The sequence below is a fragment of the Ictidomys tridecemlineatus genome, chromosome 3, assembly GCF_052094955.1.
Source record: "Ictidomys tridecemlineatus isolate mIctTri1 chromosome 3, mIctTri1.hap1, whole genome shotgun sequence".
NCBI lineage: Eukaryota > Metazoa > Chordata > Mammalia > Rodentia > Sciuridae > Ictidomys > Ictidomys tridecemlineatus.
The window spans coordinates 89,575,413-89,600,335 of record NC_135479.1 but is presented as its reverse complement, the minus strand read 5'-3'; the positions used below and the strand labels follow the sequence as shown (position 1 = coordinate 89,600,335).

Genomic DNA, 24,923 nt, shown 5'->3' with positions numbered 1-24,923 from the left:
TTCTCAGTCTGCCAGTTTCATCTGGTTGCTCCAGAAAATATAATTCAATAGCACGTTAGTTAACCTGCATGCAGGGAGTGGGGCACCCTGATTATTGGAATGTTCTGGTTGAGTGATTAACCTGATTTTTGCAGAAAAGCTGCTGAGGCAAGGATTTTCTGTTAGGAGTCTGTGCCACCATGGCTTGCCCTTGCAGATGATCACAGTCGTGTTGCTTCATTCCCCCAGCACTCAGCAATACATCTCCATGCTAAAACCTTCAAACACGCAATTGCTATACTTGCAAGAAGCCTCATAAAAATAGATCAACAGTGGTGTCTCTGATCATCCTAGAAAAGAGAGTAAAGAGAGAAGCAAATTAAAATCTTCATGCATGTTTTACACAATTGGGAAACCTTCAGGACTTCCTGATAAGAGAGCAAGTATAACTTGAAAATATAAAAAATAAATATATATATAAAATATTAAAAATATATATAAAATATAAAATATATAATATATAAAATAACATATAAAATATATTTAAAAGTATAACTTGAAAATATTTCTTTATATATTTAATGTTCTTTAGTGATAAACACAAAGTGCTTACTAGATGACAGGCAATGCCCCAAGGACTTTACAAAGATTAATTCATTTTATTCTCATAGCAACTTCTTATTAGATACGACATTATCGTGTTCACTGTAAAGATCAGGAAACTGAGACACAGAGAGTTTAAATTCTCATCCAAGTCCCTGATTTTGGGACTTGAACCTAGGAAACTTGACGGTGAGTATGCATGAGACCACTGTAGATCATTTGTTTTTCTCTTTCCTTACACTGTTGGTTTTCTTACAATAAAAGCCAGAACATCTGAAGGTAAAAAGTGAAATCAAAACATTAATGCTTCTCTCCAAAATCCATTATAAAATTTCTGCACCAAAGGGAAAATTTATTAAGAGCCCAGAATAAATCATAAAACACAATACCTGCTAGCAGTAGGCTGGTTTTTCCAAAAGTAAAATAATATAATGTTTGATTTCTATGTGGGATGGACAAAGCATTGTTTTTATCTTCTGTGTTGATTGTTGTATTCAAAAGGATTTTTTTTTTTTTTACTCAGTGTTTTGAATGAGCCAATGTAACAAAAGAGATGACTACAGTGTCATTGTGCCTGTATAATGGAAGTGTAAAATTCTTCCAGAAGTATGCAATGTGTGCTAGTGAGAGAAAACCAACCATAAAGAGCTGCTACTATTTAACAGGCACTGACTTCAGGGTTTCATAGACTTGGTTTCTTCCTTTCTGTTATCCCTGGCACCTAATCTGCCAACTACCCATTGGATCTTCCAGTGTCCCTGGAAACTGCCCTTTTCTCCCCAGCTCCAGGCCTCTGTCCTCTCTCCTATTGATTATGCAGCCCTCACCCCAGGGCTTCTCTTAAAGCTTGAATCTCATCCTCTCATCCCTGCTCCAACCTCCCACAGGGACCTTTTCCATTTGAAATCACCCCCAGCTCTGCTCTTTCTCACCTTCTTCTTTGGGCTCACCTCCCCCTGCTCCTTCCACTCCGGCCTTCATTCACAAATCCTTACTGCTATTTTCCACCTTAGATCTTTGCGGGTGTTATTCTCTCTGCTTGGGGTGTTCTTCACTCAACTCCTTTTGGAGGACTTTTCAAATTTTGCATTTTATCTTAAATGTCACTTCCTCACAAAGCCCTTCCTGGTTGTCCTGCCTAATCCCTCCTTGCCCTCTGACACAGCCCTTTGATCATGGGGAGCAGGTAGTTTAGTTAAGTCCGCCTTCACAACTGGCAAGGAGGCTCCCAGTGGCAAGCACTGGGTCCCCACTCTGCCTCCAGTGTCTAGTACAGGGTCTGACATGAAGAGGTTCTTTATGACCAATGAATTTTCCCATTTGATAGGATTCACTCATTTTTAGAAAACAGCACTGGGGTCGGCTGTCTTTAGTTATACTGGGAGTGTGTGGCCTACTTTGCTTAGGATTCTAATGATAAAATCTCCTGGAGGACCTCAAAGGTGTGGACAGAGTGAATCTTATGTAACTTGTGGTAGCAGAATATAAAAGGCAGAGCCTCCTTATGTTGGGCATGCAGAAGGTCAGAGTGTAGGAAACAGGCAGGCCTGGGAGACAAAACCTGGGTCTAGAAGCTCAGCTTCTTCATTTAGTAGCCGCTTGACCTTGATCATCCCAAAGCTCTCTAAGCCTTGGTTTTCCCCTCTGTAAAATGGGCCTGTTCATCATTTTATCTCTGGTACCTAGCATACATCCTGGAATGAGTGACCTAATGAAGAGTGAATGAAATGCATGAATTCCCCCATCTTTGTTCCTGTAGGGACTTAATGCAACATCACACTTACATGCCTGGGAGAGAGTAGGAACTTGGGCCTGCTAAGAAAACATCTCTTCCTTTCTCCTGGCCAATCTCTTTTTCTTCTCAGGTGTTCTGTCACAGGTAGTACCCCACCTTGGTTTGGGATAAGCCAAGAGAAGGTCTAAGAGAGCTGAGGGCTTGCTTCTCTGTTGTCTCCAACTCGTCCATAAGTTGAACATGTATCTGTCCTATCAGGTGGTGAACTAGTTATTATGTGGAAAAACAAATCAAAATAAGGGCATGTTCCTTGCTGAAGAAATTTGCCTCTTGGTGGGAGAAACTAGAAAATATGGGTGAAACAGTTATCTAGACAAGAAAGCCTAAGGCCGTTCACCTGATCAACAGCAAGACTGGGAAGGAAGTCTCTCCATTATTCTCCCTCCCAGAGATGCGTGCACCTGTCACGGCCTCTATTCCTCCTAAAGGGAGGGGTGGTGTGGCCCCTGCGATCCCTGGATGAAGGATCCAGAAATTGTCACCTTCTTAAAGGCAGTCAATCTAGGCCAGTGCTTACAGTTCTCCCCGGGCCTGGTGTGAAAAGATAAGCCGAGCCCATCACATTCCACTTCCCATGGATTTGAATCATGATAAACTGACATTGGGGATCAAGTAGGGCAAGAGATGACTGTGAGAGTAAGGTCACACAGGCCAGGGAGAGACTAAGAAAGAAGCAGAGGCCTCAGGGTCTAGGGATGACCCCTTTGGATGCTCAGTGGTACAGGAGGTGTGGCATCAATGGTGACTAACTAGGTTTGTGAAAGGGAACTAGGCTAAGTTAGGTGGCTTCTTCTTCCTCCACCTTTCCCTTCCCATATGTTAATCGGATGAGCAGAGCTGAAGGTCCAGGGGAGGCAGAAAAGAGCCTCTGACATTCCCAGCTAAACCAAAAGGGAAAATTGGAACCAATAGAGGCTGTTCTTAATTTTTTTTGTTGTTGTTGTTAAATAATCTTTACCTGTAATGAAGGTGAGTATAATGCATCCCGTTTTAATAGATTTGACTCCAAAATAAGTGCTGATTTTGTCCTTTCCATTTGAGCGAATTATTTACTGAGCAATGAGCCAAACAGTGGGAGGTATTGAGGCTACAAAGAATTGCCTAAGGCATCATTGTGACCCTGGATAAGCTCTCAGATTAATGGGGGAAATGGTGAGACACAAGCCACTTGTCATGAGAAGTATGTTAGAAGACACAGATGTTACCAGGAGGGTCCAACGTGCTGAAACAGCACAGAGGAGAGAGTGGTCTGTTTGGACCATTGGATCAGGCCGACTTCACCAGGGACCGTATAATTTTGAGATCCAGTTTCAGAGAGGAGCAGACTGAATTCACACAAGGGGAAGGAATTTACAAATTTGAGTTGTGAAACCCATACAGCAAAAGACTTTTATGAGTACTCTAATGGTGAGAAGGCGACATAATGAATGGCATGTATGAGAGAGAGAGGGGGAGATGGAGGGAGGGAGGCTGGGGAAAGGACAAGGGGTGGAGAGGAGTGGGAAAGATGAGGAGAGTCTAGGTGGTTTTAGAGATTAAGAGAATTCTTATTTTCAAATGACCAAGTATGTGGGAGATGTTGGATTCAAGAATTCCTGCCTCTCACTGCATTGTATTTCATACTTGTGTTTTGGCCAAGTTTATTTTAGCATTTAAGTAAAAACCAATAAATACTGGAAAAATCCATTTTCATTTTTCCAATGTGTTTTTCCACAGTCTGGAAAGAATTTTAAACTTTGAGATAGGATAAAACAGGGAACATGAAAAACCAAATATGTAAAATTTTTGGTGTGGAGAATACTAAATAAATCCCCAGTCAGAAGCCAAAACAATGGAGTACTGTTAATTCCTTTGATCAGGAAAAAAAATAGTATATAATAAAAAATATTTAAAATATGAGAAATGAAAAACTAATCATAATAAAAGAAAAATGTTCTTCCCTAGACAGATTTCATTGAGTTTTGTTATGGTTATTGTTAGTAATAGGATGGAAATTATAGATTCACACTGCATTTATGATTTCTAAATTTACATTTTCTCATATTTTCATATCTTCTAATTTAATAGTGTGTTAATATGCCTCATACAAACTTAGCAAAAGCAACCATTGCTGTTTGGTTTTTTTAATGTTTTTAATGGCCTGAAGTAACATTTTTTTCTAATTGTACTTTTTGACTTTTCTGGCAGATGACGTTTGACCCAGAAATCTTCTTCAACGTTTTACTGCCACCAATTATATTTCATGCAGGATATAGTCTAAAGAAGGTAAATATATAATGATCTTTCCTTTTCCTTTTCTTTTTTTTTTTTTAGCCTTAAATAGAGAATTTTGCTTGTACTAAAACAAAAAACAATTATTTATGGACCTACTTATTTGGCAAGAATATCACCATCTTAGATTGCATAATAAAGATTCAAACCTGACATACTCAGAGTTGTTCTGAACCTACTATGTCCAACACCCAGGCCTTAGTCATGTGAACCTATTGATCCCTTGAAATGTGGCTAGTCAGAATTGAGATGCTCTTTAAGTGTAAAATGTCCAGCAGATTTCAAAAGACTTGGTATTTAGGAAAAGAATGTAAACTATCTCAATAATATTTTATATTGATTTCATGTAGAAATGTTAGCATTTTATATATATTGAGTGATATGAAACGTTATCAAACTTCATTTAAAAAGTATTTTTAAATTTATTTTAACGTGGCTGGAAATATTTAAATGACACATGGCTTGCATTATGTTTCTGTTGGGCAGTGTTATTCTAGGTGATTGTAATGAAAGACCTCATGCAGTAATATTGGGTTTTTCCATCAGAGTATAAACGAAGGAAATGCTATTGACATTCACAGAGGGAAAGCCTGGTTTTGCAGTTTCTCTTTACTTAACACCACTGAGGCTCAGCCTGACTGCACAATTCATGGGTTAGTCATTCACATACTCTGTGCCACAGGGTGAGGCCCTGGCCCTGAGATGCAGAAGTAATGTGCTGCTTCTCAGCTACCTAGTCCGGACCCGGGAAATTCCTGGGACTGTCCTCCCTTTGGCCTCTTTTCTCTGGTGGCCGGCAGCTTCTCCATTACAGATCTGATGGCTATGTGTGTGCTCCAGGCTCCCTCTTGCTGTCAGTGCTGGCTACTCAGATCCCACTAAAGCCCTGAAAGGGAGTTTTCTTAAGCAAGCCTTCGAGAAGATCTAGCAGGCTGAATGGATTGAGGTCATCCACCCTCATGGGTAGCCCCAATACCAGGCATCCTTTCATGTTTGATTCTTTAAATTGTTGAGGTTTTTTAAAAATGAGTTTCCTCTCATTCAGAAAACATACAAGTTAAAGAAGCCAGAGCTCACGAAAGTCCAAGGGCAACTTAAATCTCTTACGATAGTTTTTTAAATAAGGAGTTGCATGCACAATAAAACTTGAAGTGTCCTCCATGAAATGTCCCAGAGTCCTGCATGGTCATTCCCCCAGTCCCTTCCCTCCTTCTCAGTCCAGTGAGCTCTGGAAGTTGCCTCATCCCTACCCTGTTGTCTTCCAGATGGCTTTTTTTCTCTGTTTCTTTCCTTTTTCCTTTGTCCCTTGCAATGAAATCACTTAAGTTTCCATGGGCACAGTAAGGCCAGGAATGAAGCTCCAAAAACAAAATTTATCTAAACCATAAGGAAGGTCAGGGCTGGGAAAAGCATACATTTGTTTTTATTTCCTGTTCCACTGTAAATGCAGATGTGCTCCATGAAGGTTTTATTTTTGTTGTTTTGTTTTTTTTTCTCCCCAGAGACATTTTTTTCAAAACTTGGGATCTATTTTAACATATGCCTTCTTGGGAACGGCCATCTCCTGTATCGTCATAGGGTAAGTGACAGGAGGAGTTGGAGATCCAGGTGGCTGGGGGTCAGGGACCTGTGGGAGGGATCTCACACTTCCTGGATTCAGGCTGGTTGGGCCAGTTGTCTCTTTTTTCAGTGCATCACATCTGGGTTTGTTTGGTTTGGTTTTGTAGTTTGTTTGGTTTTGTTGCCGTGCTGGGGATGGAACCCAGCACCCAATGCATGCTAGGCAAATGCCACACCAGTGAGTGACAGCCCCAGCCCTAGCCCCAGTAAATAACATCTTTGTCCATTTTTCCAATTTGGTTCCAAAGTTTACATGTCTTCCAACAAACATGCAGCATCAAATCAAAGCAGACTGCAGTTGGATTGCTGGATTTTCTCTATGATTTTTGGACTTCTGATTTAGGGAATGAGAATCCTTTGGCTTGAGTTATATGGAACATATTGTGTTATTTTTCAGCTCAACAATGTAGACAGGCTCACCCTGCAGATAGATTCATTTTTTTCCCATCATCTTTGCAGGACCCTACTTGTATTTGACAGGAGTACAATAGTCACTATATGTCAAGGGGGTTCTTTTTAAAGGAAAGTTTACAAGAGAGCCGCATGAAGCTGATAAGTCCAAATACCAGCAGAATTATATAATATTGGGATGGCTTTTGGGTCGATACACTGTAGAATGAGGACTTTTTTTCTCCATGTATTTTATTGGTTGTGCCACTGAGCTCTAAGTCAAACTGTAGAAACTCTGACTCGCAGCGCATCATAAAGCAAAACGTGGTCCAAAATGATGAAGCCCATCCAATTCATTTATAATCCTATAGAATACATTAAAGCTCCACTATAGAAAAAAGTGTCCAAGTGCTTGCTATGACCATGATGATGTAGATGTCTTAAATTGTCTGTTACAGCCAACTCTATCCAGGGCTTTTACTGCAGACATTTGCTAAAGCTATAACACAAGAAACTGATGCGGAGCACACCCCATCCATTCTTCTAGCCTTCTCTCATGCAGTCTTTAGTGCCTGCCAGTGGAAAGCTGAGGAGGTGTCAGGAAGTGTCTTCCTGCAAACCTGAAAGCAAGGAGATTTTTTGTTGTTGTTGTTGTTGAATGCTTTGCTAAATTTTGGGGTTCAGACTAGAGCAACTCAATTTACACTATATGAAAATATTAAACACTGTCAAGGCAGAGAAGATGCTAAAGATGTTAGCACCTGAAGATGGAGGCTTGCAAGAATGTAGAGGGGGAGGCTTATCAAATCTAGACACCTAAGTGGTCTTTAAATTATGTGTTGAGAGATGCCACGTACCTGATTCTTCACAAAGCGTGTTCTGGAGGGGCTTTTCTGATCTGTGAGTATGTCATAGCTTCCTATTCAAATTTCAAAACTGGCAAGGACCTTAAAGGCTTATGTAATCAAAGCCCCTCACTCTGAAGCTGATTCATCTTGAAAGGCTAATTAATTAGGTCATTCTTAGATCTCTGAGAGACAGGCCATGACCAAGACAAGACTCAGAACTCCAGTTCCTCACACAGCAGGTCTTGCCCCTGCTCCCTCCTCTTCTAGAAGTTTCATCCCCGTACATTGAACCTATATACTGACAGAGGTTTATGAGATATGTGGCCTCTCAACAAATGTCAGGTGCTTTATAGCACAAATTGATTTTAGCAGTTTTATCAAACAGGGATTTGAAATTCATAACAGATGCAAATTTTAAACTATTAGAAAATAGTAAATTATGGAATAATCATTTTTCATGATTATCTTGTTTCCTTTGTACAACTGATTTTAAATATATTTACATGCACTTATTTTTATTATATACTTTCACTATTATGAAATAGATAATTGTTTTTTTCTTGGGAAATTTTATCCATTCATTCATTTATCTATCTAACCATTAACTTATTTTTGCAGTACTGGGGATTCAACCCAGGGCCTCATGTACTCATGTATGCTATGCAAGTGCTCTACCACCAAGCTACATCCTCATCCTTTTTTTTTTTTTTTAAGACAAGGTCTCACTATGTTGCCCAGGCTGGCCTTAAATTTGTGATCCTTCTGCCTTAGCCTCCAGAGTAGCTGAGATTGCAGATGTGCACCATAAGCCTAGATTTTTATGGGTGTCTTAATATCTCTAAGGAAAAAAGAATACACACTGTGTGTGTGTTGTATATAACTGCCTACCTGTAAATATGTCAATTTAAGGGATCTAGTAATTTTCATGTCTTAGAATTCAGAACTCTTAATTGAATTTAAGTGTTCATCAACAATTTTAAATGGAGAGTGCTTTGAATAAAAGTGTTGTCTTGAGAAAATTCAGAACCATGTATTTGTGCAGGGGTATAATAAATAAGAAGAGCAAAAATGTATAGGGTGCCTTTTAAATGTGGGTGGTGAGATTAAAGTGTTTAAGGAGAGAGCATAAGGATTTCAGAATCTTATCTAGAAAGAAAAGGGACATCATTGAGGAGATTGAGCTTCAACAAGGACAGGCTGATACTGTAGGAATGCCACTTTGCTGGTCATGTGGAAGAGGACTTTTAATGTTGGGCAAAGATGTCAGAGAGAGGACCAATTTTTTTTATTATTTGCTCAAAACATTACAATGATCTTGACATATCATATGTCATACATTTGATTCAAATGGGGTATGAATTCTTATTTTTCCCATGTGTACAAATTGCAGGGTCACATTGGTTATACAGCCACATTTATACATACTGCCATACTAGTGTCCGTTGTATTCTGCTGCCTTTCCTATCCCCTTCCTATCCCTCCTCCCCTCACCTCACCTCTCTCTACCCCATCTACTATAACACATTTCTCTCTCTCTCTCTCTCTCTCTCTCTCTCTCTCTTTTCAGAGAGGGGACCATTTAAGAGGTGATTTCCACCCACCAGGCTGGAAGGGAGCCCAAACGGTGGCAGAAAAAGTTGTCAGTTTGTTGAAATCCTGGGAGAGAATGGGGTCTTCCGGGGCAAGGACATTAGGGAAGAAGGGAGGGACATCACTCTCTGAAGGAAGGGGACAGGTGCTCACAAAGGAAACAGGAAGTGTGGCATTTTCCTTTGTGAGCACCTGTCCCCTTCCTTCAGAGAGTGATGTCCCTCCCTTCTTCCCTAAACAGGAAGTGTGGCATTCAGAACAGGAAGCAGATCAATGGAAGAAGAGGAAGAGCAAAGGTGGGAAGTACCGGTCACAAGGAAGGTCCCCTGGCATAGGAATTGTAGTTTCCATTGGATTTGGCCCCTAAGAGGTGAGGGGGCCCTTGATACTTGTCCTGTGGGTGAAAAATGAAGGATGAATATTGGCAAGTCCAGTTGTTATAAGTAGGTTATGATAAGAAAGGAGAATTTATTTTTATGAGTTCAATCTTGGAATATAATTTCAGAACCTTCAAATAAGAGACACATACTTAAATTCAGACCAAACCGATAGTATCATAACTTGGGGACCCTATTACATGAGATAGATCCAAACCTTATAAAAGGTTTATACTTTTATAAATATATTTTTATAATACATTTTATGATAAATTAATAGTGGTAAGAATAATCACAAACATTTACTGAATACTTGATATTTACGTTATGGTCTGGATATGATTGTCCCCCAAAAGCTCATGTGTAAGACAATGCAAGAGGGTTCAGAGAAGAAATGATGGAGTTATGAGCACCTTAACCCAATCTGTAAATTAATCCCCTGATGGGATGAATTGAGTGGTAATTGAAGGCAGGTGGGGTGTGGCTGGAAGAGGTGGGCATTGGGGGTGTGGCTATGGGGTATACTTTTGTATATGGTGAGTGGAGTCTCCCTCTCTGCTTCCTGATCACCATGTGAGCTGCTTCCCTCTGCCACACTCTTCTGCCCTGATGTTCAGTTTCACCTTGAGCCCCAAGGAATGGAGCCTGCTGTCTGTGGATTGAGACCTCTGAAACCATGAGCCCCAAGTAAACTTTTCCTTCTCTGCAGTGGTTCTGATTGAGTCCTTTCATTACAGTGGTGAAAAAGCTAACTAAAACATATACCATGCCCTTTTTAAAAGTAATTTACAGGGATTATCTCATTTCATTCTCAAAATAATCCTATTAAAAAAGATATTACTTATTACCATCATTTAACAGATGAGACAACTGAGTTTCAGAGAGAATAACACAGTGGGCAGTAATAGAGTGGGGATTAGTAATTAAATAGTCTGGCTCCTGAGTGAAATTCTTAATGCCAAAATAACTGTGCTTTGCTTCTGTTTGTTGAACATTCCCATTAAAAAGTAAAATTATGTTCATTAGTCAATATTCAGTAACATGCCACGTGCTTCTTCCTTAGCCCAGCAGTTGTCAGAGATGTGGGAGATTTTTATCCAGGAATTTCACATTCCTAGGGGTGGGAAGAGAAGCCTGTTTTTATGCAGATGTCCTCTTATTTGCATGAATTGGGCAGGAGGAAGGGAGGGCTCAGGATGTCCCTGAGACTGAACCCTGGGAGAGTGACTTCTTGGAGGAAGTGATCCTGGTGAGTCACTTAGTGGAGAAGGAGAAGGCTGTCTAATTTTGCATGCCAAGCACCTTGGTTCTGATGGGTGTGGAGAGCCTTGTGCAAGGTTTCAGGTCAGAGGGTGGGTTTCACATCTCGTGGTCTCAGAGGATGTGGGTTCTGAATGTTGCAGTCAGCCAAAAGAAGGCCAGGAAGTCCCAGATCAGAACCACGTAAGATTGGGAAGGCCATGAAGGTGAAGACTGCATCTGATCAGACTACAGGCTGGCTCTAGAGTAGGGCTCAGGTGCTTTATAGGAGTTAAAATTCTTCTTCTTTTTTTTAATTGAATTGATTGAACCCAGGGACAGTTAACTACTGAGCCACATCCCCAGCCCTTTTTAGTTTTCATTTTGAGACAGGGCCTTGCTAAGTTGATTAGGGCCTCCATGAGTTGCTGAGATTGGCTTTGAACTTGTGATCCTTCTGACTCAGCCTCCCAAACTGTTTGGATTACAGGCATGTACCACTGGGCCTGGCTAAGAATTAAAATTCTTGGATTCATTTGAATGGGTTCTTAATTAGGTTTATTAACTCAATATCATTTCTGAAATTAGATATAAACTATCTTTCACATTACATGGGAAAGTTTAATAATATCCCTTTGGCAATAATATTTAAAAAAATACTTTTTTTGTTTTGTTTATTAAGGATGAACTGTTCTTAAAAAAATTCAAACACCTTATTTATATCATCCCACATTTTATTGCTTAAGGAATATTATCTTAACTATATCACTGGTTTTTTTTTTAAACATGTATTTGAAATATTTCTGTATTTAGCTCCTCCACTTTGGGGAGCTGTTCCTTTACCTTTAACCCTACATCTACCTACACACCATGCAAGTGACAATGACAACTTTAGGACAAAATTATACATTTTGTCCTAAAAGTCATTAGTATCTCTGAAATGCTTCTTTTTCAAGAGCAATGAGAACAGTTATTCTTTTAGTTTCTCCATTAATGGAAAATTAGAACAAATTCCACAATATAAAAACTATTCAGAGAAAGAAACATGAATCTAAACGATCCAACAATGGGGTGTTAATTTTAAAGAAGAGTCATTCTTTAGATTTCCTCCCTGTGCCAGACACTGACCTAAGCTTTCTACATGTGTTATCTCATTGTATTGTCATAATACCCTCCTGGGGCAAGCACTACTATAAGGCTGAGACTTGCCAAAAGTTACACAGCAGGTAATTGTGGCCCATGGCTGAGCCAGTGGACTTCAGAAAACACATTCATAGGACCTCCACATCCTCCTTCCCTCCTAACGTGACAAGTTACACTCCCTGTAGTATTTTTCAGTTAATAATTATACCTGCTTGATAAAAATAAGTCTTCAAAAATTTCAGATATTCGCATTTATGATTATGGCTAGCAGTCACACAAAAAAACCTATATATTTAACTGTGAACATAATTGTAAAGAAGAAATGTCTTTTCTTACTGACATTTTGGTAGGAATGGTTTGAATCTATTTTACTTCTTCAAATTGCTAGACTCTTGGAAACCTGCTTAGGAAAACCTGGATTTATAAACATGAGCTTGTTCACATCATTCATGTCAACATCTTCAGGACTGTTGATCTTCTGTTTGGGTTCCTTAATACCATACTACCGATGCTGTGCCCAATACCCATAGTGTCCTCTGGCTACTTACCTAGGGACCTTCCGACCCAAGTGACCTTGGCACTGCCTTTGGATCTACTGTTGCTCTGTTGGTAACTAGGAGAAGGGATGGCGAGCCTCAGTACCTAGAGCTGGTTTCTAAACCTGGAAGAAGGAACACAGTGAAGTCCAGAACTCAAACCTGAAGGCACTATATTATTAGGTGGAGGCTAAGTCATACCTCAGTGCCTTAAGCTCTAACCTTGACCAAGAACAAATTACAACTGGTTCTTACCCCAGCAGAAACTCTAAGAGGGTGCATAGAAGGACTTCAGGGAGGCAGAGGAACACCTTCACGTCCCTGTGGGTTTTTCTTGGGAGAGACTCTGCATAGATTCCACCATTGCATCAGATTCTCCAGGGAGTTAACAAAGCAGAGAAGTTGCATGTTTTTCAAGAGCCTAGGCCAAGACATAGTCAGAACAGGGAGGATTTTATGTATCTCCATATTTAGTTACAACTAAAGGCTTCTCTCAAGGTGGCCATCAAGTCTGGAATTATGCACACTATTTTTTTAAAATCATGGATTATAAGGTAATAGCAGTATGCTATATATTATGTATTTATCTGTGTTCCCAGACTTGGGGCCATCCAGTATATATTTCAAGAGTGGAAGTACTGGGTTGTAGGTCTACGAATAAATATTTGATTTTACAAAATTACTCCAAGTTACAAAGCAGGGAGGAAGAGCAGGAAGAAAAGATTAACATTAAACAGAGACATGAGATGGGAGGGAAAGGGAGAGAAAAGGGAAATTGCATGGAAATGAAGGGAGACCCTCATTGCTATACAAAATTGCATATAAGAGGTTGTGAGGGGAATGGGAAAATAAACAAGGAGAGAAATGAATTACAGTAGATGGGCTAGAGAGAGAAGATGTGAGGGAAGGGGAGGGGGGATAGTAGGGGATAGGAAAGGTTGCAGAATACAACAGTTACTAATAGGACATTATGTAAAATTGTGGATGTGTAACCGACGTGATTCTGCAATCTGCATTTGGGGTAAAATTGGGAGTTCATAACCCACTTGAATCTAATGTATGAAATATGATATGTCAAGAGCTTTGTAATGTTGTGAACATCCAATAAAAAAAAAAGAAAAGAAAAATAACTTCAAGTTGTTTTCTGAAGCAGTAGTACCAAAATTTCCTCTTAACTTTTTGGCAATGTAATAGGCATAAAATAAAATTATATTATGGTCTTTAGTTGTATTTCTCTGATTAGTAATTAAGTTGCTTATACTTTTGTATGATATCTTTCCAAACTTTCTTTTTTATTAAATTGCTTTATCCATTGCTTCATTAATTTGCCAGAGTTCTTTATATGCTACAAGTTTGTGTCTTATACTTTGTAGTCAAACTTGCAAATATTTTCTCTTATGGTTAGCATTTTTTAATCTTTGTTTAATAAGTCCTTCTCTACCTGAGAGAAAGATTTTCTTCTTAACTCTTAAAGTTTTGCCCTTCTCAGTAAGTCCATGTGCTAGACTGATTTTTGTATATGATTGAAAGTAGATATCCCATTATTTTTTTTCTTTAATGAATAGCCAATTATCTCAATACTATTTGTTGCCTGGTTATGTTGTTCCCTAGGATTTTCTGCAGTGCGTTGTGGTTTCTGTTTCTAGACCCTTAATTCCATTCAGTTGGTCTGTATCTCTACCAATACCACACTGTTGCTATGTGGCTTTATAATGGGTCTTTATAACTTATAGGGAAGGACATAAAGGATATTTATCTTCTTTTGAGGTATGTTGTCTTTTATTAGTTCTTTACTCTCATATAATTTTACTCCAATACATACATTTATGAGTATATGCATTTTTGAAAAGATATGTTCTTAAATTCTTTGTTTATATTCATATACGTCAGCACTGTTTCTAAGTGTTTTCCTTAGGGACCCACATGCACATGAGCAAGATGAGACATATAGGAGGTTATTTGTAGCAGCACTATTCACAATGGTAAAAACTTGTAAATAACTCAGACTCCATTAGCAGGAAAATAAATAAATAAATTCTCATAACATTATGATGCAAAGGTAAAAAAATAAAATAGTCGCATGACAACATACATAAATATCAGAAGCAAAGTCTAAAAAAAAAAGTCTAAAATCAATGCATCACATTCTCTAAAGCACATGTAGGGTGACATCACTTTATACTGGTCACAAAGGACCATGATTAAATAAGATCATTTAAGCATACATGCAGGCGGGTTTGAAGGTGTAAATGCATGTGTGGGGTAAGTAAGGGGATTAAAAACACAAAGTTCAGTGATGTGATTATTTCTGGGGCGAAGCTAAGGAAACAGGATGGAAGGAAACACAGAGCAGAGATAAGTTATTGATAACATTCTGGTTTGTGGGTTGCGGTGTTTTTCCAGTTATTCAATATATTATTATAATAACTTATATCTTCTATATAGTCTTTTGCATGGATCAATTATGTTAAAAAGAAAATAAAAGGAACAACCAGTACAAGGAGGTATTTAATAGATTTGTAAAACTCTGCTTGATTGTGCTGCTTATTTCCCTTCCTGGGAAACTCTGATTCTTTTCTTGTTTTTCTCTGTTGGATTTTAAGAAGAACAACTCATTGGCAGGCTGCGGAGACAGACATGCCAAGAGCAGATTTGCCAATATCCCCAGGTTAGCGCTTATCAACCCCACACCCCTCTTTTCTTCCTCTTTCCTCTTCCACCCATCTTTTCTCTTTTGTTTTTCCCTCTCCCAGTCCCTCCCTCCCTCCCTCCCATGTTTTGCTTACTGCCCCTTGAGACTGTGTCTGGGCTGCTGCTATGGGTGACTCCATTTTCCATTGGCCGTGAAAAGGCAGAGCTGGGGAGGCCCAAGCCTCCTTTGTGCATTCATTTACTCCCTGGATTCTGAGCTGGCAGGAGTAGCTGTCACCGGTGTCCAAGAGAAAAATAAAAATTCTGCTTCCCAGACACAGCCAAAGAAGAAAAAAAATAACCTCTAATCTATCAAGAACAGCTTCAGCTGCTTAGCAGTGTGACTTCTTGGGTCCATATCATAGTGTGCAGAGGCTGGGCTTCTGGCAGCAGAGAGGAGAATGAAGTTTATGGGGACAGGAACAGAAGGCCGGATGGAGAAGGCTGTGGAGAAATCAGAGATGTAGTTTGGAGGTAAAAGAGGGAAGGTGTTGGAGCCCTGTGAGTTTGTACATTATTCATCAGCCCAGGCCCCTGCAGAAACCTGGGCAAGGTTGGGGATAAGAATGACAAGACAGGACAGACAACAAGAAACAAGCTCTCAGGGAATTGAAAAGGGAAGCAAGCAAAACCTGTCTCCAAGTTAGGAAGAGAAATGTTGAAGAATGTTAGGTAAGATTATGGCGGTGCACAAAGAGAAATGCCTGACAATGAAAGAAAAGTGTAGGAGTAATGGAAAGGAGCTCTATTGCAACAAAGAATTTACCTGAAGAGTTTTACTATTGCACAGTCTATCCTAAGGATTCCGACTATTGGATTCCTTTAAAAAAAAAAATTTTTTTTTAGTGTAGATGGACACAACACAATGCCTTTATTTTTATGTGGTGCTGAGGATGGAACCTGGGTTCCGCCCGTGCTAGGCGAGCGCTCTACCACTGAGCCACAATCCCATGCCTGGATTCCTTTTCAATGAAACATTCATGTCTTAGAAGTACACTGTTCACCTTCACTCTATACCACCCTTAGATGGAAAATTGAATATTTTTTTCTCAATTTGACCAAAGTTTGAGAGAAGAACTACAATAAATGTGACACAGTGCACATGCATGTACACATACACACATCACTCAGATAACTGGTATTCTCCCTTATTTGTTTATTTTTACCTTTTATCTATTGCTATATAACTAAGTGTCCCAAGACTTAATGTCTTAGGATAACAACTATTTTATTAGTTCATAATTCTATGGTTCAGGAATTTAAGCTGGACTTCTCTGGACATTTCTGTGATTTTCATCTGAGGTCACTCATGTGACCATTGGAATTGAATGCTCTAAGATGAGCTCACTCATCTGAGCACTGGTTGATTTTGGCTTCTGGCCGATTGCTCTGGGTAGGCACAGGTGGGATGATTCATCTCACTCCGTGGAGCCTTATGTTCCCCAGTAGGCTGGCTGAGGCCTCCATAACCGTTAAGCATCAAGTAGGCATTCCAAGATGGTGGGAACAGAAATGCCTCAGGGGCCCAGTCCCAGAAGGCAGGTGATCTCACTTACTACATTGTGTTAGTCAAACTATGACAAAGGCAGCTGATATCCAAAACATAGGGAACCAGGTTCAGCTTTTGCTAGGAAGCATGATAAAAGTATGATACATTGCAAAGGGGGTGCACACAGGGATGGGAAGAATTATTATGCTGTATGAGTTAGTGCACACTGCTATAACAAAGTACCATAGACTGAGTGGCTTATAAACAGCAAAACTGTCTCACAGCTCTGGAAGCTGATGGTTCAAGATCAGTATGTCAGTCTGGCCAGGTTCTGGGTAAGGGCCTCTCTCAGGATTGCAGATGGCTCACTTCTTTTTGTATCTTCCCATCATGGAAAGAAGGTGAGAGAGCTCTTTGGGGCCCATACAAGGGCACTACTCCAAATTATAAGGATAGGCCCCACCTCCTACTACCATCATTTGGGGAGTTAAGATTGCTATATACAACTTTGGGGGAGACACAAAGAACCATTGCAATGCAGGGTCCATCTTTGCAAAGAATCTTCCGTGAGAATGTGCTACAAATCCCTTCAGAAATATCAAGGTCAGAGTTTTCATTAAAATATACAACTCAGTCCGGTTGTGGTACTGCTTGCCTGTGATCCAAGAGGCTCAGGAGGCTGAGGCATGAGGATTCCAAGTTCAAAGTTGGCTTCAGCAATTTAGTGAGGCTCTGTGTCAAAATAAAATTTAAAAAGGGGGCTGGGGATGTGGCTCAGTGGTTAAGCACCCATGGGTTTAATCCTCAGTATCAAAGAAAGAAAGAAAATAGTACTTAGAGCAGGGCATGGTGGCACATGTCTATAAATAATCCCAGCTAGTCTGGAGACTGAGACAGGAGGATTGCAAGTTTAAGACCAGCCTAAGTAACTTAGTGAGACCCTGATTCAAATTAAAATAAGAAGGGATGGGGATGTAGCTCAGTGGAAGGGCACTTGCTAAGTATGTGGCTGGGGTTCAATCCCCAGTACTGCACAAGAAGAAATAAGACCCAGAACCTAGTGTGAGACTTATGGCTATGCAAGTAAGACATGATAGAGAATCAAGCTAGCCATAAAGGGTTGACACTGGCCTCTTCCAGGAGACTTCTTAGAATTCCAGAACCAGTATACAATGAATTCCTGTCCTGATGATGTAAGTGACTTATTAAGAAGTGTTCTGTAAGGTTCTATGTTTGGATGTAAGTGATTGTGGAAAGTGTATATAAAGCTCAAAGAAGTTGAGTTAAAGAGCAGGACTCTCTAAGTTTTGAGTGCTTTCCAAACAAGAGGCATTTGTGGAAAATTGCCCCCCACTCAGCCATGCTAGGGAAAATTTTATTTGAGAATTGCTTTTTTTTTTTTTTTTTTTTACTACCAGCTGTGCAGAGAATGAGGAGGTGAGGGTGAGGTGGCAGAAACTCTCAATGCAGCAGCATCTCTGCTGGCAGGCTCTTCCATGGTGCATTTGCCTTCTCAGGAGCTTTGCATCAAGCCTGGTTTGCATCCATGCTCTTCTGGCTGGTGGTGGCACTTTGGAAGAGGGTAGAGCTTTAGGGATGGGGAGGGCTTGATCTTAGGAGCCTATTCACTTTACTTGAGCAGTTTGAGAAGTGGCAAGTTTGGATGTGAATCTGTAGGCTGTAGGGAATTACATGGGGGATTTACACTTTTAATAACTTACTCTGACTAGGATATGAAAACCAATGTAAGGAAGTCAAGGCAGGAAGCAAGAGAACAGCTAGGAGGTGATAGAAGTTTGACCTGGAGGCTGCTTGGCTGGGTTGAGAGCCATTTCGGTGATGGAACAAACAGACAGTGATTGTCTATCAGATTCAGAAAGAGAAAGAATGACTATCATTTTCTGGCCTCAACCGTATGAATTGTGGATCTGACTGTCAAATTCAGCCCTAGTGAATCTCTTGTGCCATCTTGTTTCATCCCGGTGTTTCCTACTAGACTTAACTTCTTAGTTATCATTCCATGCTTTTACTATGGGTCAATAACTACATTGCCAAGTGAATCAATGAATTGATGAGTAGATTCAGGCACTCACTGCATGTTCTTTCATTGGAAAAGAGAGAGTAACAATAACAAAAGTTACACGAGCTAGATTTTTAGGTTAATTCTCTGTGCTTGGTCTGAACTGGCCTCTTCTTCCTTTTATTTTTTTTTTGGCATCAGGCTTGAACTCAGGGGCACTAAACCACTGAGCACATCCCCAACCCTATTTTGTATATTATTTAGTGTCTCACTGTTGCTGAGGCTGACTTTGAACTCGCAATTCTCCTGTCTCGGCTTCCCAAACCACTGGAATTACAGTGTGTACCACTGTTTTTGCCTTAATTTAATCTTTACAATAAACATCCGAGATACAGATTTCTGTTGCCCCCACCTTTTTTTTAAAAGTGACATGCCCAAGGCTAAGTCTCAGATTGTTTTAAGTAACTTTTCCAAAATATGATTAATCTGAGAGTTTGTAGTTAAGTTGCCCTTGCAACTTAAATCACATTATTAGAACTTTAACACATCAGCATCGGGAGCCTGTTAGAAATGCAGAGTCTTGGACTATACCCCAGACCTCCTGAGTCCTGCATATTAACAAGAGCCCTGGGTGATCAATAGGTAGGCATGCTAAAATTTGCTTATGCTGCTCTCCCAAACCTAGTAGAGAGATTTAACCCCGGATACTTAGGATTTACTAAGGATGGCCTATAGGGATGGAGATAATTGAACCAACACAATCTGTATTCTCCAGGCATCACTGAAATTAAACCAAATCAATGAATTTTATAATTCATATCCACCAGACTTACATGGAACATGCCTGGATCAAATATTGTATGTGTCTCATGTAAAAGGCAACTGGCAGAATGGTAAGTCTGGCTCACAGAATAATCACATAGAAAATGTTCCACGTTCTGGTCTAAGGATTTTAGCACTTCAAGTGTGGGAGGTGCTCAACTTGATTTAGCAATTATGCTCTGATGTCATTAAATTAAAATGGCCCCAATAAAAGGAATAGAAGTCAATCTTAACTGCAGCTCGGAGATGTTTTATTGCTCTATTTCACAGTTACTTACTAATCCCCAGTGCTTGAGAGGTATCTATAAAGAAAGTTCCCATAGTCAAGCTGCATTATCAACAGAATCATGAATAGGAATGATGACATCATTGCTTTAGCACTCAGGAGCAAGTGTAACCTTGAAGGTCACTGCTGTTGGTGAGAAGTACCTAAAATCTTTTAATTTCATAGGATTCTTGATCATTTGCCCACTGGTTACACCTCCTTCCTTTAAAATTTAAAATGTTGGGCTGGAGATGTGGCTCAAGCAGTAGTGCGCTTGCCTGGCATGTATTCGGCCCGGGTTTGATCCTCACCACCACATACAAACTGAGATGTGGTGTCTGCCAAAAACTAAAAAATAAATATTAGAATTCTCTCTCTCTCTCTCTCTCTCTCTCTCTCTCTCTCTCTCTCTCTCTCTCTTTTAAAAAATATAAAAATTTAAGATGCAATTTCAGCACTTTTCTGAATTTGTTATCATTTTGATTGCAATTTTCTTGGAACCTCTATTCTAGTGCAGATTATTGAATTTTTTTCACATTGTATCCAAGATACCATGTCACTTGTTCTTTCTCCTCAAGAAAGCTCTACACCGTACAAGAAATATTAACTGTGACAATGACAATTGCTCACATTCATTGAACATTTACATTGTTTCACTTGTATGCTGTGAGCACTTTTATTTTAAACCCACCTTTAAAAATTTTTCTCAAAAATAAGACAATATATTCATTTTTATAATAAAATTATCTCCAATTTGCTTCCTTAAAACAACTCTCTGATTTTTCATTAGAATATTAAAGAGGTTGTCAAAGTACTTTTATAGATATTCTCATTTATAAAATAGAGTCTTGCCAAACATTTATTAACTTACATTAGAAACTTAGGGATCCCAAGAAAGAATATAGAATGTACAATGCAAAGAGTGAACCCTAATGTACAGTATGAGTTTTAGCTAATAATAAAATATTGATATTGACTTACAAATTGTGAAAAATGTATCACACTAATACAAGATATTAATAATAGGGAAATAAAATAAGAGGGTAGATGAGGACATAATAATAGGGAAATAAAATAAGAGGGTAGATGGGAACATATTTTGAGTACTTTCTGCTCCATTTTTCTGTAAACCTGAAACTGCTCAAAACAATAATGTCTATTAGCTTAAAATAGAATGTGCACATTATATTTTACTCATTTTCTTTCATAGCAAGTAGAGTTTTTTAGATATTTCCTATGGCCCTATTGGTCCAATATCAGGTAGAAATTGGAGAGCCTTAATCTCTATCTAAATGGAGGACTCTCATTCTTTGAATAGTGAACCCCCAGAGCTCATTCAGATTATTCTAGTGGTGGCATCTTGCTTGACCTGTTTTCTACACTTCATCTCTGGCCTTGAATCCATCTTCCTAAGACTCTCACTAGAATCTGGACTCTATAAGGCTGTTGAGAAACTTTCCATCCAATTAGCCTCATATATGTGGTGGCTCCTTTCCCAACTCCTTTAGAATATGAGTTATAAGTACCATGCTTTCTAATGGTACATGTCTAACCTTATTTCCTTTGTTTTACAGAATGGCTATTAGTCCACTTAAGGTCTTGCCTCTCTTCAAGTATCCAAACTACCCTATTGATAAAGTCATGATTGGATAAAAGCTTTGTAAGAGAGCAGTGCTATTATATTGTCAATCTCCAATTAACTGTCATTCGATTAATTACATTTCTGAAGAAAATTTTCTTCTACATTATGACCACAGTATCTTCATTATAATTGTTTTAATTGCACTAAATATTTTCTTCCTTCCAAATACTAACCATAATATCATCACCTATTACTAACTAGGTCTTTCTGTCCAAGTATTACTTGCTATTTCTATTTCAAAGTTTACTTATGGATTAGTTTGGGCTGTCTTCTTTGTAGGCACATCCAAAGCTTGTAATATATGCAGATAAATTGCTTACATGATTGTGAAGGTGTTACTTTTAATTTGCAGCAAAATTGTAGTAATTCTGGATTGCAAATTTAAGGCCTCCACAGAAATCGATGACCTGATTACTTAACAAGTTCTCCACTGCACTTCTCAGGGCTAAATACAATTACAACCTTATCCTAGCAGAGAAAAATTAAGAGTTTAGGAAAAGATAAACATTATCCTCTAAGAATGGGAAGTAAATGGAGATTCATTTGAGAGAATGTAAGCAGTTGTGCTGTACCACACATGCTTTACGAAATCACTTCTCCTCAAAATGGCCTCACTTCTTTTATTGGAAGGGAACTCTCATGTTATAAATATGGAACAAAAGGTAGTTTCTTCATAGCTCTTGAACCCCTTCACAAAGTGCTGTCACATGGGTCATCCTATTTGCATTTCCCAACAGCTAAATGAGATGGGCAGGGTCAGGAATTATCCTGCTTTATGAATAAACTGAGAATAAGAAAACTGAGGTTAAGTGATTTTATCAAATACTGTTAATTAATATTGGTCAAATCTGAGAATAATATATTTCTTCTAATTTCTGGATCTCTGAAAATGCTTTTTATACTTGGTTAAGGGCCTACCCTCTCTTAAAGCTCACTCCCCTGTTAGTCATTCAAAACAAGTAAGGCTTGTGACCTATGACAGATGTGACATATTATAATAGGATATTATATATGTGTATGTATCCATATACATATCTATACACACACATGCATATACATAGCACTTTCAATTTTTTATTGAGTCTTAAAAAATATGTGATTTCAGTTGCCCATCAAGTCAGCTGGGATATGAAATCTCGCCCCCAAAGACATTGCTGAGCGAGATCCATACATAAATATAAATCCAGGTGAAGTTGTTTAGGACACTGGAAACACAACTTAATGTTACTGAAAGATCTAATGCTGGTACTAGTGCTCTGTTCACAGAAGTTTGGAGAACTGAGTTTAGGTACTTGAGAGGAAATTACATGCACAGAGTATGCAAGCCAACCAACATTAACTTGCTGAATTGCAAGCCAAATTATACTTTTCAGGAGCTGTGTCTGAAATCTTAGACTCAACTGATCTATTACTTTCACTGATATGCAGTTTAGCTTGACTACTTCCATTGAAATTTTTTTTTTCTGGTAAGGAAATTGGTTTTCCTGTTGGAAAAAATAGTACAGAAACCTCCCTTAAGGTTTCTTTCTTTTTCTTTCTAAATTTAACTAATTTTCCACATATCCTATTAGGAAAATACAGTTTCTTTTAAAGTTTTATTTTTTTTACATAGTTGCCAGATGATTTCCAGCCTTCCTTTTTCTCCTTCCTCTTTGTATTCCAAAGGGACCAATGTAGTTAGGCACTGATATACAGTTCCCCAAACCATTCTTTGCTTCTACCACCTTGCCAAATTGAAAAATTCCAACATTCAGAAATACTTGTGGGATTTTTGTTTTAAATTCCCACAAAATGAAAGAAGCTCTCCTTAAACATTGAGTGTTCACAGCTGTTTAGATGCTTTAAAACAAGTTTTGAGTGGTGTTAATACTTTTCAGATAATTTAGCTATGAGTATACACCACAATTTTATTATAATCTTGCTCCAAGCAGAAGCCAAAGAGCTACAAACAGCGCCATCTGCAGGCTATTCTGGCCTGTGAACCCCATGCTGCTGGGTTGGGAGGAACAAGTACACCAACTGAGAACAAGAGTTCAGAAATAAATGTTCCTGGTGATTTGAGAAAATCACTTATGTCTGTTAAATAAAGTTTTATAATTCAGGCTCACATTTTGTACAGTGAAATATGGTCAGTTATTCAGCATTCCATTTTTTATTGCATTTCACAAAAGTATCAGTGGCAATAATTTGAAAATAATATTAATTAAATTAATTATGAATGCTTCATCACAGAAAATTTGAGAAAGCAGTGCTCAGGGAGATCCTTTCAAAGATTTTTCTCTTGTAAGGACATCTCACATAGGAAAAGAGAATAGTTAGAAACCCATTTTTAGATAATAGTATTTTAAAAGTTAAAGTTCATGAGATAACTAATTTCTTAGGACAAATCTTAATTCCATTAATGTTATCAGAAAATTAAGCATTTTTAAGGGATGGAATTTTTTTCCTAGAAGGAGATTTTCAATGAAAAATGATTTTGACTCAGATAAACTTTGATTCACATTTTCTTTTACTGGAGTTGGGAAAAAGAAGGGAGCAGGTTGGCACTTAGTATGTGGGGAACTACCTTCCCTCCTTCCTGGAGCCTTCACCTTCTCTGGGTGTCAGTTTAAATGAAAATGGATGCTTTCCAGGAAGGGCCAGTAGACCTGGGTTTCAGGCCTGATCTCTGTGCTAGTCCCCAACACCAGGCTGGTGTTTCTGAGAAAGAATGGGGCTAGGGAACAGGCCACAAATGCCCTTTGATGACCCTGTTTGCTCCCCTGAAGACCCAGATTAATGTATCTTTCACCGGATAGATTTTCACATCCTGAATATTGTGAATTGTCTCCCCCACAAACTTAATTTTTATATTGAGATTATTATTACCCACTCTGATAAGTGAGTTCACAAAAAGTCTTACGATCAAAAGTGTTCAAAATTTACAGTCTCTCTAAAATAACAAACATATGTCGAGATACATTTTCCTCCATTGAAACACCATTCTCACCACAGTTACAGGTAAAATGCATTCATGTTGAAAGGAAAATAAAAGATTGCTTTAGAACATTACTTGGGATGAAAAGAATTCTGATCCCTAAATAGTCCCCTCTTTGTAGGTGCTCTCTGGTCTTTTTTTTTTTTTAACATCAAATAATATTTATGGGCCTTTTTAGATTTAAATTTGAGCCTTGTTTATCTAATTGGCCAGTTTATATAAATCCACCAGTCTGCAGGAGAAATCATAGTTATGGAAAATAGCTTTTATTTTAAATGGTGCATTACTCGTTCTCTCCCTTTTAAAGAAAGGGGGAAGAAAATATTGCAAATTATATTTCTTAAAATGGAAGAGTTGGCTTTTCAGTGCTTTGACATTTGTATCCAGTATCTGCTTTGCAGTGTAGGTTTGTTTTAACATTTCCCATGTAGTCTACAACTGCACTGTTCAAGTCCATCAAATCACTGTTAAGAACACAATATGGAGGGGTTAATGCCCTTCAGAGGAAAAACTTTACCATTGGTTCAGAGATTGAAAGCTCTCTTAATAATGACCTTTCTACCCCCTCCCTTTTAGGGTAGAAATAATAGTTTGTCATATGTGTACTAAAATCCTGTCAAACTGCC

The 24,923-nt window shown here is 38.7% G+C and overlaps 1 protein-coding gene across 2 annotated transcripts in view; it reads left to right on the top strand.

The window, feature by feature from the left end:
* Slc9a9 (solute carrier family 9 member A9) overlaps positions 1-24,923 on the top strand; it is a 541,578-nt gene that overhangs the window by 40,719 nt on the left and 475,936 nt on the right. For both annotated transcript variants that reach the window (XM_078043469.1, XM_078043468.1), the window contains exons 3-4: positions 4,565-4,642; positions 6,151-6,227. In XM_078043469.1, coding sequence (XP_077899595.1) covers positions 4,565-4,642; positions 6,151-6,227 — 155 coding nt within the window. The remainder of the gene's footprint in view (positions 1-4,564; positions 4,643-6,150; positions 6,228-24,923) is intronic.